At 48.8% G+C, this 16800-nt stretch overlaps 1 protein-coding gene across 2 annotated transcripts; it reads left to right on the top strand.

Moving 5' to 3' along the window:
• Positions 1 to 3652: 3652 nt before the first annotated feature.
• On the top strand, positions 3653 to 15658 carry AP1M2 (adaptor related protein complex 1 subunit mu 2). 2 transcript variants are annotated; one of them, XM_061150306.1, is made up of 12 exons: positions 3653 to 3809; positions 5073 to 5229; positions 5426 to 5493; positions 8710 to 8840; positions 8929 to 9076; positions 9182 to 9308; positions 9996 to 10144; positions 10225 to 10296; positions 12852 to 13010; positions 13562 to 13687; positions 14699 to 14774; positions 15207 to 15658. In XM_061150306.1, the coding sequence occupies exons 1-12, from the start codon at positions 3768 to 3770 to the stop codon at positions 15227 to 15229; spliced, it is 1278 nt and encodes a 425-aa protein (XP_061006289.1). In that variant the 5' UTR covers positions 3653 to 3767; the 3' UTR covers positions 15230 to 15658. The 2 variants fall into 2 exon arrangements, with proteins under 2 accessions (XP_061006289.1, XP_061006290.1); XM_061150307.1 differs by having other exon boundaries at positions 10002 to 10144; positions 15207 to 15657.
• The last annotated feature ends 1142 nt before the right edge of the window (positions 15659 to 16800 follow it).

Below are 16800 nucleotides of genomic sequence, written 5' to 3'. Positions count from 1 at the left end.
ATCCCTCCCTATTTTTTTCTCTTTTTTTATGTATTTGTGTGTGTGTTGATAGAAGTATAGTTGATTTCCAATATCATGTTAGTTTCAGGTGTATAGCACAGTGATTCAGTCATTTTATATATATATATATGTATATATATATATAATTTCAGATTCTTTCACCTTGTTGATTACTACAAAATATTGAATAAAGTTCCCTGTGTTATCCAGTAGGTTCCTGTGGAAAGTACAGCTTTAACCACATTTCACAGACGTGTAAACCGAGATCCAGGGAGGGGAAGCCAGGTGCCTGAGGCCACCCAGCTGGCTGCTTGCATACCCAGCAGGAGAGCCCAAGTGGCAGGCTCCAGAGCCCATGCCCTCACATGCACACACAGCACCACCACCAACAGAAACAATATTAGCACTGGCTTTGTGCTAGGCTCTTCAATTGGACTTCCTCTTGGGTTCCCCCGGCTCTTAAGATCATTCTAGAAATTTAGGGATGGGGAGCCCATGAAACCCTTAACACACTTAAGTGCTCGGCAAATAGTTGCTGCCAGTAATGTGATCTTTTCATGTCACCATTTACCCTCAGACCTTTCTCAAATGTCAGCTCCTTCTCTGATCTCCCCACCACACAGCCCCCCATCCATTCTCCAACACACACAAACACATGCCAACTCCTTGCTTTAAGGGTACCCATTCTCATCAGGAATCACTTTTTTTTGGCTGCATCATGCAGCTTGTGGGATCCTAGTTCCCTGACCAGGGATCAAACCTAGGCCTCTGGCAATAAAGCACAAAGTCTTAACCAGTGAACCACCAGGGAAGTCCCAGGGATCACCTGTTTTGTTTTTTCTTTCAAGTTGTGTAGCTCTTGCTTTTCCTAGATAGAGAGCAGTGGAGAGGCTTTGTCTGCTCACCTAGTGCCACAGGTGAAGTGAAAGTCGCTCAGTTGTGTCTGACTCTTTGCAGCCCATGGCCAGTCCATGGAATTCTCCACTCCATAAATATTCACTCACTGAGTGAACCATTATCACCATAATGAAAGCAGCTTCCATATGTCTAGTACAGCACATAGTAAGTGCTCAATAAATGTCGGTTGAGTGAATAATATAACAATTATAGTCATACTAATGATGACCATTTATCTTTTCAACATTTTGCTGTTGTTACAGGCGCTTAGTCAAGTCTGACTCTTTGTGACCCTATGGACTGCAGCATGCTATCAGTATCTTAATGTCACATAGTAGGAGCTTATACATATTTTGGAATTAATAAGAGTAACAATAGGGGATAGAAAAGATGTGGTCCAGTCGTGTCCGACTCTGTGCGACCCCATAGAAGGCAGCCCACCAGGCTCCCCCTTCTCTGGGATTCTCCGGCAAGAATACTGGAGTGGGTTGCCATTTCCTTCTCCAATGCAGGAAAGTGAAAAGTGAAAGTGAAGTCGCTCAGTCGTGTCCGACTCTTCGAGACCCCATGGACTGCAGCCTACCACGCTCCTCCGTCCATGGGATTTTCCAGGCAAGAGTACTGGAGCGGGGTGCCATTGCCTTCTCCACAATGGAATACTACTCACCCATAAAAAAGTATGAAATAATGCCATTTGCAGCAACATGGATTGACCTAGAGATTATCATATTAAATGAAGTAAGTCAGATAGTGAAAGAAAAATGGCATACGATATCACTTATATGTGGAAGCTAAAATACGACATAAATAAACATGAAACAGAAACAGACTCACATAGAGAATGGTGTTGCGGTTGCCAAGGGGAAGAAGGGGAGGGAGAGGAAGTAGTGGGAGTTAGGGATTACCAGAAGCGAACTGTTATATTTAGAATGGATAAACAATCTCCTACTGTGTAGCACAGAGGGCTATATTCAATATCCTATGATAAACCATCATAGAAAGTATATGAAAAAGAATATATATAGTCTGAATATATATATATAACATATAAAACTGAATCACTTTGCCCTACAGCAGAAATTAACACAAAGTTGTAATCAACTATATTTCAATAAAATAAAAATTTTTAGAAAGAAAAACATGAGGGACTTCCCTGGCAGTCCAGTGGTTATGACTCTGCACTTCCAACGCAGGGGCTGAGAGTTCAATCCTTGATCGGGGAACTAAGATCCCACATGCTTTGCAACACAGCCAAAGTAAATAAATAAAAATTTTTTAAAAATAATATTAGAGGGACTTCCCTGGTGGTCCAGTGGCTAAAGCTCCATGCTCCCAATGCAGGGGGCCCAGGGTTTGATCCCTGGTCAGGGAAGTAGATCCCACATGCTGCAACTAAGACCCAACACAGTCAAAGAAATAAATAAAAACAAATATTAAAAAAAGATAATATTAGACTGTCCATCAACAGATGAATGAATACAGACGATGTGATATATACAAAATGGAATACTATTTAGCAGTAAAAAAAAAGAATGAAATGTTGCCATTTGCAGCAACATGTATGGACTTGAAGGGCATTATGCTAAGCGAAAGAAGTCAGACAGAGAAAGACAGATACTGTATAATATCACTTATATGTATAATCTGAAAAATACAACAAACTGATGAATACAACAAAAAAAGAAGGAGACTCACAGATATAGAGAACAAACTAGTGGTTACCAGTGGGGAGAAAAGGGGTAACATAGGGTGAAAGGGGAGCCACCATTAGGTGTAACATAAGTCACAAGGATGTATTGTACAACACAGGAAATATAGCCAATATTTTGCAATAACTGTAAATGGAGTGAAAGTGTTAGTTGCTCAGTCCTGTCTGACTCTTTGTGACCCTATGGACTGTAGCCCACCAGGTTCCCCTGTCCATGGGATCCTCCAGGCAAGATACTGGAGTGGGTTGTCACTCCCTTCTCCAGGGGATCTTCCCGACTCAGGGATTGAACCCGGGTCTCACACACTGCAGGCAGATTCTTTACCGTCTGAGCAACCAGGGAGTGTGACCTTTAGAAACTGTATAAAAATTTTAAAATTTAAAAAAAGTTTTGAAAGAATAACATTAGGAATAACAATAAAAACTACTTGGGAAAAAACAAAACAAACAAACAAAAAAAAACTACTTGGGGAATTCCCTGGCGGCCCAGTGGTTAAACCTCTGTGCTTCCACTGCAGGGGGAATGGGTTTGATTCCTGGTCAGGGAACTAAGACCCCACTTGGCCCACCAAAAAAAAAAAAAGGCAGCTACGTTTTTCCTGCTGAGAGTGTAACTCATAGTTCTTGTCACTGAACGAAAGAATAAATTAATTAGCAAATATTTATGGCATGTATTAATTAATAAATTACACACACATTGAGCACCCAGCACTGGGCCCTGGGGACACAGACATGAACTAAGTCCCTGCTCTATCGGGGCGGACGTGAGTGTCAGAGAGACAGGAGAAACAAGATGAGTGGATGGGTGGATGAATGAATAGTTGGGTGGTTGGATGGATGAATGGATGGATGGATAGATATCCGGTTCCTTGGAGGGAGAACAGGTTGGTCTGGGGTCTCCGCCCATCCTCACTCCGGAGAGCAAAGGGAAAGTGAGGCGGGGCATTTTGTCACATCTTAAGCCCCGCCCCGCCCCGCCCCGCCCCGCCCCCGCAGCGTCTTCCTGTCGGCCGACCGCGCCGCTCACCTGGTGGCCCTCCCCTTTAAGACGCGTTCACCTGGTGCTCACCTGCGCGCGGGTGCTTCCGCAGGAAGAAGGAAGCGGCGCCACCGTCGCCTCCCGGCGCTCCCTCCCCACCCCCCAGGCCCGCCAGCCGCCACCATGTCCGCCTCGGCTGTCTTCATCCTCGACGTCAAGGGCAAGGTGAGGCTGGGTGCAGGGAACGGGAGACCGGCAGCTGGAGGCTGCTCCCTCTCGGACCCAGCGTGCGGCCCCTCCTTGCAGGCGGCGAGATTCCGGAAAGCCCTGGGGGCGTGGGAACACCCCTCCCCCAATTCCTGGGACTCTGGCGTCGAACCCCACCTCCACTGTTTACTAGCGGCGTGTCTGAGGGAAGGGGCTTCGCCTCTCTCAGCCTCAGTCTCCCTGTCTGTACAGACGGGAATAACAGAGGTCCCCACCCAAGAAGAATTAATACAGCCGTATGCAGTGTATACTACTTAGTACAGTGGCTCTACTACAAACATTAGGCGTTCAATCAATTGAAATTATTATTTCTATCACCGTCATCATCCACTGTACTGATATTTGGGGAAGAAAGCCGGGGCAGAAGACCGTATTTCCCCTGTGGGGCTGCCTTGTCTCTTTCTGGCGCCCCCTCCCATTCATCTTGTTCTGTCTGGGGTGGGTTGCCTTGCTGTCCGCCAGGAGATCTTCCGGGCACAGGGATTGAACCTGCATCTCTTTGGTCTCCTGCATTGCCAAGTGGGTTCTTTACCAGTAATGCCACCTGGGAAACCCAGCAATAGTAACGGTGGTGATGAGAATAACATTCCTGATAATAATCATAGTGAACGCTAAGATGTGTGAGGACGTGCTGGGTACCCTCTTCATTCTAAACACTGGACTAAACAACCTCCTCAAGTAAATATTATTAAAATTAACCACTGCCTGCCAGGCAGAGCTATATGAGCTATGAGTGATAAATGGATATAATCGTATTTCTTTTCTTTTTTCCTCTCTCTTTCTTTTCTTTCATCACCCCTACCTCGCTGATTTGGTGCCTGTGAAACCTTGCTCAAGAGCAGGAATTCTGGAGCCAGGGCGTCTTGGCTCAATTCCCAGCTTCCTCGCGGGCTATGGACCGGGTCCATACCTCAGTTTCTCCATGTGTAAAATGGAGATGGTGAGACCACCTACCTCACAGGGTTGTGGTGACAACGACCTAAGTAAGCAAACATCCAGGCTTTAGCAGAGCACGGCTGAGGTGTCAGTGAGGGCTCTAGACGCTCTGACTGTCGCTATCATGAGCCCATTTTACAGAGGAGGAAACCGACATGCCGAGAGGCAGAGCCTTGTCCGTGTCCCCTCAACCAGAAAGTAGGGTCAGAACCTGGCACTCTGATGCCCCTGGGGGGGAGGTCCCTGGATCCCAGCAATGACCAGACTTTCTCTGCTCATCCTCAGCCCCTGATCAGCCGCAACTACAAGGGTGATGTGGCCATGAGTGAGATCGATCACTTCATGCCTTTGCTAATGCAGCGGGAGGAGGAAGGCGCGCTGACCCCACTACTGAGTCACGGACGGGTCCACTTCCTGTGGATCAAATACAGCAACCTCTACTGTATCCGGCCACGGGTGGGCCCCTGGGGGCCTGGGGTGGTGGCATCTCAGGCCTGGAGATGATGGGCTGGGACGAGAGGTGCATGACACAGCCGTGGCTCAGGTTGGAGACTGGGAGCGGACAGGGCGGCGTTTCCGGGTCTACGCTCCATTGGAACTCTCCAAAAGGCTGCCTTTCCTTAACCTCGCTGCCGCAGTGGTGGCCACCACACTGAAGAATGCCAACGCCTCCCTGGTGTATTCCTTCCTCTACAAGATAGTGGAGGTAGGTTCTGGCCTTCTATTGGCCACCTTGTCTGTCCGTCCACCTGTCTTGCCCACCTCTTTCGAGATCCATCCCACCTAGGAAGCCTTCCCTGACTTCCCAGGGGGTGCCACCATCAAAGCCCCATCACTCTTCTCATCAGCTGTTGTGGGATCAACTCTCTATATGGGGCAGGAAGCAAGGAAGTCTCCGAGAGGGTGTACTGCTCAAATCTGAACCCGAGGATACTGGGTTCCAGGCCCAGCTCCGCTGCTTACTGGCTGTGTGACCTTGGACAAGTTACTTCTCTCTGTGCCTCTCAGTTCAGCTCAGTTCAGTCGCTCAGTCGTGTCCGACTCTTTGCAACCCCGTGAATCGCAGCACGCCAGGCCTCCCTGTCCATCACCAACTCCCGGAGTTTACTCAAACTCATGTCCATTGAGTCAGTGATGCCATCCAGCCATCTCATCCTCTGTCGTCCCCTTCTCCTCCTGCCCCCAATCCCTCCCAGCATCAGGGTCTTTTCCAATGAGTCAAGTCTTTGCATGAGGTGGCCAAAGTATTGGAGTTTCAGCTTCAGCATCAGTCCTTCCAATGAACACCCAGGACTGATCTCCTTTAGGATGGACTGATATTCTTGCAGTCCAAGGACTCTCAAGAGTCTTCTCCAACACCATAGTTCAAAAGCATCAATTTTTCAGTGCTCAGCTTTCCTCACAGTCCAATTCTCACATCCATACATGACCACTGGAAAAACCACAGCCTTGACCAGACGGACCTTTGTTGGCAAAGTAATATCTCTGCTTTTTAATATGCTGTCTAGGTTGGTCATAACTTCCCTTCCAAGGAGTAAGCGTCTTTTAATTTCATGGCTGCAGTCACCATCTGCAGTGATTTTGGAGCCCAAAAAAAAAAAAAGTCTGACATTGTTTCCACTGTCTCCCCATCTATTTCCCATGAAGTGATGGGACCAGATGCCAGGATCTTAGTTTTCTGAATGTTGAGCTTTAAGCCAACTTTTTCACTCTCCTCTTTCACTTTCATCAAGAGGCTTTTTAGTTCCTCTTCACTTTCTGCCGTAAGGGTGGTGTCATCTGCCTATCTGAGGTTATTGATATTTCTCCCGGCAGTCTTGATTCCAGCCTGTGCATCTTTCAGCCCAGCGTTTCTCATGATGTTCTCTGCGTATAAGTTAAATAAGCAGGGTGACAATATACAGCCTTGACGTACTCCTTTTCCTATTTGGAACTAGTCTGTTGTTCCATGTCCAGTTCTAACTGTTGCTTCCTGACCTGCATACAGGTTTCTCAAGAGGCAGGTCAGGTGGTCTGGTATTCCCATGTTTTTCAGAATTTTCCACAGTTTATTGTGATCCACACAGTCGAAGGCTTTGGCATAGTCAATAAAGCAGAAATAGATGTTTTTCTGGAACTCTTTTGCTTTTTTGATGATCCAGCAGATGTTGGCAATTTGATCTCTGGTTCTTCTGCCTTTTCTAAAACCAGCTTGAACATCTGGAAGTTCACGGTTCACGTATTGCTGAAGCCTGGCTAGATTTAATCCAGATGGTCCAGTGGTTAAGACCTCATGCTTCTACTGCAAGGGGCGTGAATTCCCTGATCAGGAAACTAGGATCCCACCTGCTGCAAGGTACAACTGCAAAAAAAAAAAAAAAGAAATACTATAAACCGGGTTTAGTCCTGCCTCAGGGCTGTTGTACAAAATAATTCAATCCAATTCATACCTCTAGAGCGCTGAAAACAGTACCTAGTATACAGTAAGTGCTTAATAAAGGTTTGGTATTGTTAGCATTACTACTAATATCATATCATATGATCACATAGTAATCTTTTGAGCACTTACTATATGCCATTCTCAATGATTGAGAAAGTACTTTTTTTAACCGCTCAGAATTTTATTTGGTAAACAAAGGATAGTACACCCCCAAGGGGTGAGGGCAGGCTGACCCTGAAGAAGTGGCTGAGAAAGTACTTTTTTTTTCTTTTTTGGTCACCTCCTGGCTTACAGGATCTTAGTTCCCTGACCAGGGATTGAACTCACGCTCTTAGCAATGAAAGGGTTGAGTCCTAACCACTGGACCGTTGGGGAACTCCCAGAGGGATTTTTGGGATACTTTTCAGCAAATAAGAGATCAGTATTGATTTGTCTCCTCTCTGCCAGGCAGAGGAGGGACACACAGCTGTGTATAAGGCGGGCACAGTCCTGGCCTGTGCTCAGGAGTTAAAGGGCATGAAGGATATTCAAGGGGACATTGTGGTAACCAGTGACTGCGTGGGTGCTAGTCTTACCCTGATACTCACAGGGGTCAAGGGATAGTGGTGGCTTCACCAAGGAGTTAAGGCCTATCTCAAGGAGCCTGTGTGAGGAGAGTATCCTAAGCAGTGAGCGTAGCATGTGCAAAGGTCCTGAGGTGGGAACAGAAAAAAGGCCAGAGAAGCTGGAGCAGGATAAGGGATGGGGTTTCCAGTGTTGGGTGCGTGACAGAGTCTCTGCTAAGGAGATACTTACTAATTCCCAGGGGCTCCCATCTGGGGGGGGGTCCCCCAAGTCCCAAGGGCCCCTGGATGAAATTCAAGGGATCCATGAACTTAGATGTATTTCTGTGTAGTGTAACAGTTTTCCTTTGTCATCTTATGGGGTTATTTTGGTTGGTTTTTGTTTTGCTCTTGCTGCATGGCTTGGCTTGTGGGATCTTAGTTCCCCAACCAGGGATTGAACCTGGGCCCTCAGTAATGGAAGCATGGAGTCCTACCCATTGGAGTGCCAGAGAATTCCCATATTCTGTCTTTTGTGTTGTGTGTGTGTTTCTTTTATTTCATGCATTAACAAACCTTATTCTGAGGTGGGTCCATTAACATCACCAGATACATGGCAATCCATGATTCACGAAAAAACAAACATTCTGAGTCCTTCCAGTCCCTTCTCCAGGAAGTCTTCTTGGACCTCCCTGCCTCTGGGTTCCTACTTCACTTGTTTTCCTCATTATTGCACTCTACATGTTGGATAATATTAGTCCCACTTCCTGTCCATTCCCCCTCATGACTGTTCCAGGAGGGCAGAGGCCTTGTTGGCTTTGTTCACCATTAATGTACTGATACTGGTACACAGTAGGTACTCAATAGTTGCTTATTGGGTGGCTGGCTGGATGAGTGGGAACCCAGCCCAAGAGCAACACCAGCCACATCTCTGTGGGTGTTGGTCTCCTCGCACCCCCAGGTATTCTCCGAATACTTCAAGGAGCTGGAGGAGGAGAGTATCCGAGACAACTTTGTCATCGTCTACGAACTGCTGGATGAGCTTATGGACTTCGGCTTCCCACAGACCACAGACAGCAAAATCCTGCAGGAGTGAGTGGGCCGTGGGTGGAAGAAACCCGGGGAGGGTCGGGGAAGTATCCTTGGGCCTATCTGCTCATCTCCCTGCCCGCCGTGCCAGGTACATCACGCAGCAGGGCAACAAGCTGGAGACGGGCAAGTCACGAGTGCCACCCACTGTCACCAATGCTGTGTCCTGGCGCTCGGAGGGCATTAAGTACAAGAAGAATGAAGTCTTCATCGATGTCATAGAGTCCGTTAACCTGCTGGTGAGCCTCCACACCTCTGCCCCACCCTCGCTACAGCCAAGGCCCTGGAGAGGGAGCCCTGTGCTTGTTAACCGCCTCCCACATCACCAGTGTTTGCATCCTCAGGTCAATGCCAACGGCAGTGTCCTGCTGAGTGAGATCGTGGGCACTATCAAGCTCAAGGTGTTTCTGTCGGGAATGCCAGAGCTGCGGCTGGGCCTCAATGACCGTGTACTCTTCGAGCTTACTGGCCGTAAGTTTCTGGAAGGGGGGCGCAAGGGGGAGCCTGAGACCTCGCCTCATCTGGGGTGGGTGGTACCGAGGGACCTGCAGTCAATTCTGAAATAATACTCGCCTACCCTCTGCTGGTCTCGACCAGTACTGCAGCTGCTTGCGCCTTAATGCTAACAACTTTGCTTCATTATTGAGGGCCAGGCACAAGGACATGGCAGAAAAGAAAAAATAATCCCTGCCCTCACGGAGCTGACATTCTAGTGGGAGTAGGAGACAGAATAGCATTACATTTCTTCCCTGGTGACTCAGACAATAAAGACTCTGCCTGCAATGCAGGAGAACCGGGTTCGATCCTTGGGTCGGGAAGATCCCCTGGAGAAGGGAATGGCTACCCACTCCAGTATTCTTGCCTGGAGAATTACATGGAGAGAGGAGCCTGGCGGGCTACAGTCTATGGGATCACAAAGATTCGGACACAACTGAGCGACTAATGCTCACAGGATAACATCCTGATAGCAAGGGCCTGATTCCCTGGGGATCCCAGCTCTGTTCCTGGCCAGCTGGGTGACCGCGAGCAAGTTACTCATCCTCTCTGGGCCTCAGTTTCTTCATCTGTGATATGGGGGTGATCGTAGCAATAGACAGGGAAGGTAAAGATGAGGACCCTGCCGTGGGTTCCAGTATCATCCGCTAACTTGGCTCTGAGTTTCAGGGAGCAAGAACAAGTCTGTGGAGCTGGAGGATGTGAAATTCCACCAATGTGTGCGGCTCTCTCGCTTTGACAATGACCGCACCATCTCCTTCATCCCGCCTGACGGTGACTTTGAGCTCATGTCCTACCGCCTTAGCACCCAGGTGAGGCAGGGTCGAGCCCCTGGCTGGGGGTGAGGGTTGACCCCAGAGCCTTGGAGAACTCCCTCTTCCTCTGTCTGCAGGTCAAGCCGCTGATCTGGATTGAATCTGTCATTGAGAAATTCTCACACAGCCGCGTGGAGATCATGGTCAAGGTGGGCCCCCGGGGTAATAATTACAGTGCTCAGATCGCCCCTCCTAGCCCATCAGCAGTCTAACCATATCTCCCACCTCCCTCCCCAGTCATCACTTCCTTCCAGCCACACAGGTCTTCTGGCTGGTTCTCAAACATGCCAGGCATGGTCCCTGACTATCCCCTCTCCCTGGAGCACTCTGCCCCCAGCCACCCAGACATCCCCCTGTTCTTTCCCTCACCTCCTTCAGTTCTTTGCTGCAGTGTCACCTCCTCAAAGGAGCCTTCCCTGATTTCTCCACCTCCCTTCTTTGCTGTTTTTTTCCCTTATGACTGAACCACCATGTGTGACACACGATCTGTTTTACTTACTTAATTTACTTTAAAAATATACATTTATACTACTTTATAAATTTAAATTTACATTTAAATTTACTTTATGAATTTACATTTATAGTCATATTCATATGAATTCATATATGTATATAAACCATTGAGTGTGTTAAAGATCAATGTTATTATTGTCATACCATATCATCATATCATACCACCAGCTTAATTGAGTGTGCCTGGCTCACCCAGCACCTCTGAACCCCCACCTGCCGCTTGCCCAATCATGGCTCCCCCTCACCCTTGCCCAGAGGTGATCACAATTTTGAATTTCATGTAAATCGTTTCTTTGCTTTTGTTTGTAATTTTGCCATCCTCATCTGTAACCGCAAATACTTCATTCTGCCGGTCTCTGACCTTTATATCCGTGAACTCTTGCTGCATGACTTTTTTGTATAATTTGCCTTCTTCATGTAATGTTGACTTTTAAGAGGAACCCCAGGACCTGTAGCGTAGGGCATCCAGCTCGGTGACTGTAGAATGAGAATCTTCTGTCCTGCGTCTTGCATGGGTTGTCTTCAGTTCTTGGCTTCTCCGGTTCACATTGCCACGGATAGCCCTGGGCATGTCCCCAGTCCCCCAAACAAGAGCTTCTCCAGAACATATAATTAGTTCCTCCCCTCCCTTAAAAAAAATTTTTTTTCCCCAGTCTCTTTTTTAATTAAAAAAGTTGGTGGGGCGAGGGAGGTCACGGGAGGGCACGCCATACTGCATGCTGGATTTTAGTTCCCTGACCAGGGATTTAACTTGTGCCCTGTGCATTGGGAGTGCAGAGTCTTAACCACTGGACCACCAGGGAAGTCCTTAGCCCCATTTACAGATGGGGAAAGAGGCCCAGAAGAACTAAGATGTCATTCATCTAGGAAGGGAGGGGGCACGTTGAACTTGGGTCTGCCTGGCTCAAGAGTCTGTGTTCTCAGATTTAACTTTGTTCCCCAGTCTTAGAGTCTCAGGGGAACTCTTTCGTGATGTGGACAGTCACAGTGGGGGGGATGGTGTTGGTGCTCCCCAATGTCCCTGTCTCTATAGGCAGGGAAAGGAGAAGGGGCCACTAAAGCTGGTGCCTTCCTGGGGCTTCCCTGGTGGTCCAGTGAAGACTCTGAAATTCCAGTGTAGAAGGGTTTGATCCCTGGTCAGAGAGCTAGATCCCACATGCTGCAACTAAGCCCTGGCACAGCCAAATAAAAATAAATATTAAAAAGTTGGTGCCTTTCAGAAAGAACATCCCCTGCCCTGTTTTACCTCCAGGTCCTCTGCATCAGTCCTACCTCCCATATATCCCCACCCCTTGGCACCAGATGATTAAGTAAGAGCAGTTATCATAGTGCTAGCTACTGCACATGGACACTTAGAGTCCTTGTGTTAAAAGCTTGCCCATGTCAAAATGGATCTGGATCTAGCTATAATACAATAACTTATTATCTGTAAGGAGAGCATGTGAGGATTGAGAACACAGGCTCAAGTCAAATCTCTGTGCTGTGCCGGCTGCCAGCTATCAACTCAGGCCAAGTGCTCTTTCTCTCTGGGCCTCAGTTTCTTCATCTGTAAAATGGACCTTTGGAATTTCCTACTTTAGAGAATTAGTGAGAGGGTTAAGTACTTGGCACAGGGCCCTGCACGTGGTAGGGGTTCTGTAGATGCCAGCTTTCAAATGAAAACTCGGAAAGTCCCTGGTGGTCTATTGGTTAGGACTCTGAGCTTCCACTACTGGGGACATGGGTTCAATCCCAGACTGGGGAACTAAGATCTGCAGGTTGCAGCACTGCCAAAAAGAAGGAAAATTCTGATAGACTGAGGGTCCCATCCTGACTTTGCAGGTGTGAGTGTGTGAGTCTTGACCAGGAGCCTTTATTATCTTGTCTGTGAAATGGGCTGAGAGGTGAGCCTGCCCTAGGAGCTGCTCAAATGAGGGATTACATTTTGAAGCAAGAAAAGGTATATGATACTTTCCAAACAGAAGGCACCAAAAGCAGAACCGCTGGAGTCTCTTGTGGGTGTGACTCTGCCCCTTGTTGGCTGTGTATGTCCAGAGAAATGCCTTAATTTCTCTGTGCCTCTGTTCCCTCATCTGGAAAATGGACAGGATCATGGTCCCCACGTCTGGGCTCTTGAAATGGCACATGGAAAGGGCTTGGTCCCCATTTGCATGAATGCACTCTTCACACCCCACATTCTCTTCACCGACAGGCCAAGGGGCAATTTAAAAAGCAGTCGGTGGCTAACGGTGTAGAGATATCTGTGCCCGTACCCAGCGATGCCGACTCCCCTCGCTTCAAGACCAGTGTGGGCAGCGCCAAGTATGTGCCAGAGAAGAACATGGTTATTTGGAGCATCAAGTCTTTCCCGGTGAGCCCCGGGGACGGGATGGGGAACTGGAGGACCAGCCCTTGATGAGTGAGGGCAAAGCAGAGAATAAATCAGAGCCACATACGCATGCATGTGGCTGTCCTTTGCAGATGATAAAACTGGATGATGGTTAAGCTCTCCCTGTCCTAGGTCTTGAGGAAACCAGCCCTGGGTTCAGTTTCCTCACCCTTGCTTCTCTGAGCTACCCAGCCTTGGGGATCCCACTTCCCCTCAAGAAGCCTCAATGTATCCATCTGTGAAATAGATAGAATCATGCTATCCATATCCTTGGGCTGCTGGAGGATTTGGTCTCATTTTGGGATCTTGGTTGGGCGATGTTCATCAGCCCCTGGAAAATGGGAGATGATCACCAGAAGGCCCCCAACTAGGCTTTGCTGTCAGATGCTTCATCTGCAAGTTTGGGCCAGGAGCCTTTACTTTCTGGTCTGTCAAATGGGCTGAGAGCAAAGCCTGCCCCCAGGGGGCTGCCATGAGGAGTGGTCTGGGGTATAGGGGCCCTCAATGTGTCTGATACCCCCATGTTCCCTCAGGGGGGCAAGGAGTACCTGATGCGTGCCCACTTTGGCCTCCCCAGCGTGGAGAAGGAGGAAGTAGAGGGCCGGCCCCCCATTGGGGTGAAGTTTGAGATCCCCTATTTCACTGTCTCCGGGATCCAGGTGAGGGAAGGGGGCAGGGTGGTTCCTCTCCTTGACCTTGGTGGGTCCCCCTTTCTCACATCTCTTGGCTCGGACCACCTCCATTCCCTAGCTTGGCTTATCTCCTCCTATACAATCATTCTTGTCTTTTCCTGGAACAGTGTTACTTTTTCTTTAAACAAACATTTTAATTTCAACTTTTGGGTGCGTTGGGTCTTCATTGTTGTGTGTGAGCTTTCTCTAGTTGCAGTGACTAGGGGCTATTTTTTCAATTGCGGGGGCTTCTCGTTGCAGAGCATGGGCTCTAGAGCCTGAGGGTTTTAAATGCAGGCTTAGTTGTTCCTTGGCATGTGGGATCTTCCTGGACCAATGATCAAACCCATGTCCCCTGCATTGGCAGGCAGATTCTTTTTTTCAAAAGTGATTTTATTTATTTATTTTTGGCTGTGCTGGGTCTTCACTGCTGCACAGACTTTTCTCTAGTTGTGGTGTGTGGGCTTCTCACTGGTGGCTGCTCTTGTGGAGCACGGGCTCTAGGGCACACAGGTTTCAGTAGTTGCAGCACGTGGCCTCACTAATTGTGGCCCCTGGGCTCTAGAGCACAGGCTCAGTAGTTGTGGCACATGGGTTTCGTTGCTCCAGGGCATGTGGGATCTTCCCAGATCAGGGATTGAACCCGTGTCTCCTGCGTTGGCAGGCAGAGTCTTAACCACGGAACTATCAGGGAAGTCTCACGGTGTTGCCTTTTCTGCTCTCAGCCTGGGTCCCCTTCCCCTCCCCGCTAACTTTGCCCTGTGCCTAAACTGTATTTTGTCAGTTCTCTTAGAATGTGCCATCTTTCCCACTGTCCTGGACCACCTGATCTCCCGCGCACACATACACTGTCCTGGTCACATCTTTGCCCTGAGCCTCGTTACTTCATTCCTCCTAGGCTGTGCTTTCTTATTCCCAGAAGTTGTGTTATTTATGTTCCCCTGGCCCCAGCCTGCTCTCTCCCCCTACCCTGGGTCACCTCCTTTCATCCCTTTCCAGGTCCGATACATGAAGATCATTGAGAAGAGCGGTTACCAGGCCCTGCCCTGGGTCCGCTATATCACCCAGAGTGGCGGTAAGGCAGCCCGGCTCCCTGAAATGACAGGGACAAGGAGATGAATGGGGACGGTCTTGGCGCTTTGAAACATCTTGTCTCAGAGGGCTCCGAAACCGACAGGCGTGGCCCCCAGGTCTATCCTGTCTTTGTCAGTGTGCCCTCCCGAGTCTCAGTTTCCCTATCTTTAAAAGGGGCACAGTTGCCAATTCCAGGGTAGTGGAGGTGGGGTTTGGATAAGCAACTGAACACACAGCAACCCCATCTATTGCCTGGAAACAGGCATGTTGCTGAGGTTACAGTCGCCATGTTTAAGCCCATCCTTAGCCCTGTTACCTACCTGTGGGGTTGATCACGAGCACTGGGGAAGGGGATGGGTTGTGGGTGGGGGTGCTGTCCTTCTGTTTCCTTCCCCCAATTCTGAGATGGTCCCTGCTCATTGTTTCCCTGCAGATTATCAACTTCGTACCAGCTAGAAGGGAGAAGTGGGGGCTTGAACCTGGGCTGTCTTCTCCCCAGGCCCCAACTGCAGACTCCACTAGAGAAGGAGGGAAGATGGGTGTGTGTGTGTGTGTGTGTGTGTGTGTGTGTGTGTGTGTGTGTGTGTGTGTGTGTGAATGAGGGCAGCCCTTGAATTATTGGTTTGTTACTCCCAGCACCTGACTTGCTCCTTCCTTTTTCCCTTACTGGTAGGCTGGGAGTGATAGTCTCCAGCTCTCACCTCTCCCCCTCCTCCAATTTTATATGAAGAAATAGAAGAGGGGCTTGAAGTCCCCCTCATGAGTGCCTTCTTGCAGTGACCTGCCTTAGGAGGTGTGGGGAGTCCCTCCTCCACAGCTGCTGAGCCCAGAGGCTCCGCTGGCCCATTTCTGAGTTTTAGGATGACATTAAAAAGATGAATCTAAAAAAAAAAAAAAGATGAATCTAGCTGCTGTTATGTACTTCTTGGCTGGGGGATGGGGATGCCAGGGGTGTCCCTGGAGTGCTGGGATAAGAGTGGGCAACATATATCCATTTCTCAGCCCTGGTCATCTCTCATCTGAGCCCACGCGTTTGCCTCCACCTTGGTCTCCCAGGCTCTGGGCTTCCCTCTCCCATGACAGTCACGTTCCCCTTCTCATGACAGCCAGTTCCCATCACAGCCACCAGAGGGCGCCTATAACTCCTAAACCAGATCGTGGCTCCTCAATACAGAAGCTTCCCAGGGTTTTCCGCTCTGATTTTTGTCGTTCTGGGCAGCATGCGGGACTGTAGTTCCCGACCAGGGACTGAACCTGGACCCCCCTGCAGTGGATGCGCGGAGTCTTAACCACTGGACCGCCAGGGAAATTCCCCATTCTTTTTCGAAAGTAAAAGTGCTCACCGCAGCCCACAAGCCTGTTCAGCTCTCACCTCCTCCCCCTTCTCTCCCTTTATACCTCACTCTTCCTGGACTTATTAGACATGTTTCCACCTAGGCCTTTGAATCTGTAGCACCTCCATCTGGTATGTTTTTCCCGAGAGCCACATGGCTCCTTCCCTCACCTTCAGTTCTCAAATCAAATGTCACCTTCTCAGGGTGGCCATCCTCGACCTCTCTATTTCAAAGCCTTCTTTTCCCAAGACACTATTATTTATCTCGTTTTGTCAGCTCCACAGTGTTTACCACTCTGAAAATATTTATTGTCGTCTCCAGCTCTAAAAGGTAAGGATCCAGCAGCCAGGAGGCACCCGGCTTGCTCTCCACTGGGATGCCTAGTACACAGTAGGGGGTCAGTAAATGTGTGAAGGTTCCGCTGTTGAAGGCCTCTGTTAAGGGCCTCCGACGCGACTCTCGCCTCTCAGGCTCACCCACGTGGCAGCTGGAGAATGAACTTTCTTCCACGCCCTTGCATTTGCTGTGCCAGGGCTGGCGCAATCTGAGCCAAACGTGATTCCTTTCTCACTCACCCCATATCTATGCTTTATTTTGCTCACGGTGCTTAACACTAAAATTACTTAGTAGCTCGAATGCAGGCCCCCCAGCGCCAGGAACGGCTTCGGCACACAGTGAATGAATGAAATAAAG

Source organism: Dama dama, chromosome 9 (assembly GCF_033118175.1).
Source record: "Dama dama isolate Ldn47 chromosome 9, ASM3311817v1, whole genome shotgun sequence".
Lineage (NCBI taxonomy): Eukaryota > Metazoa > Chordata > Mammalia > Artiodactyla > Cervidae > Dama > Dama dama.
Note: the sequence above shows the minus strand (reverse complement) of the source record. Positions and strands in the feature narration are given on the sequence as shown.

Coding starts and splice junctions, on each gene's coding strand:
- AP1M2 (XM_061150306.1), top strand. CDS start 3,768: ATGTCCGCCTCGGCTGTCTTCATCCTCGACGTCAAGGGCAAG. Junction 5,494..8,709: donor TCCTCTACAAGATAGTGGAG/GTAGGTTCTGGC, acceptor TCGCACCCCCAG/GTATTCTCCGAATACTTCAA. Junction 10,145..10,224: donor CCTACCGCCTTAGCACCCAG/GTGAGGCAGGGT, acceptor CTCTGTCTGCAG/GTCAAGCCGCTGATCTGGAT.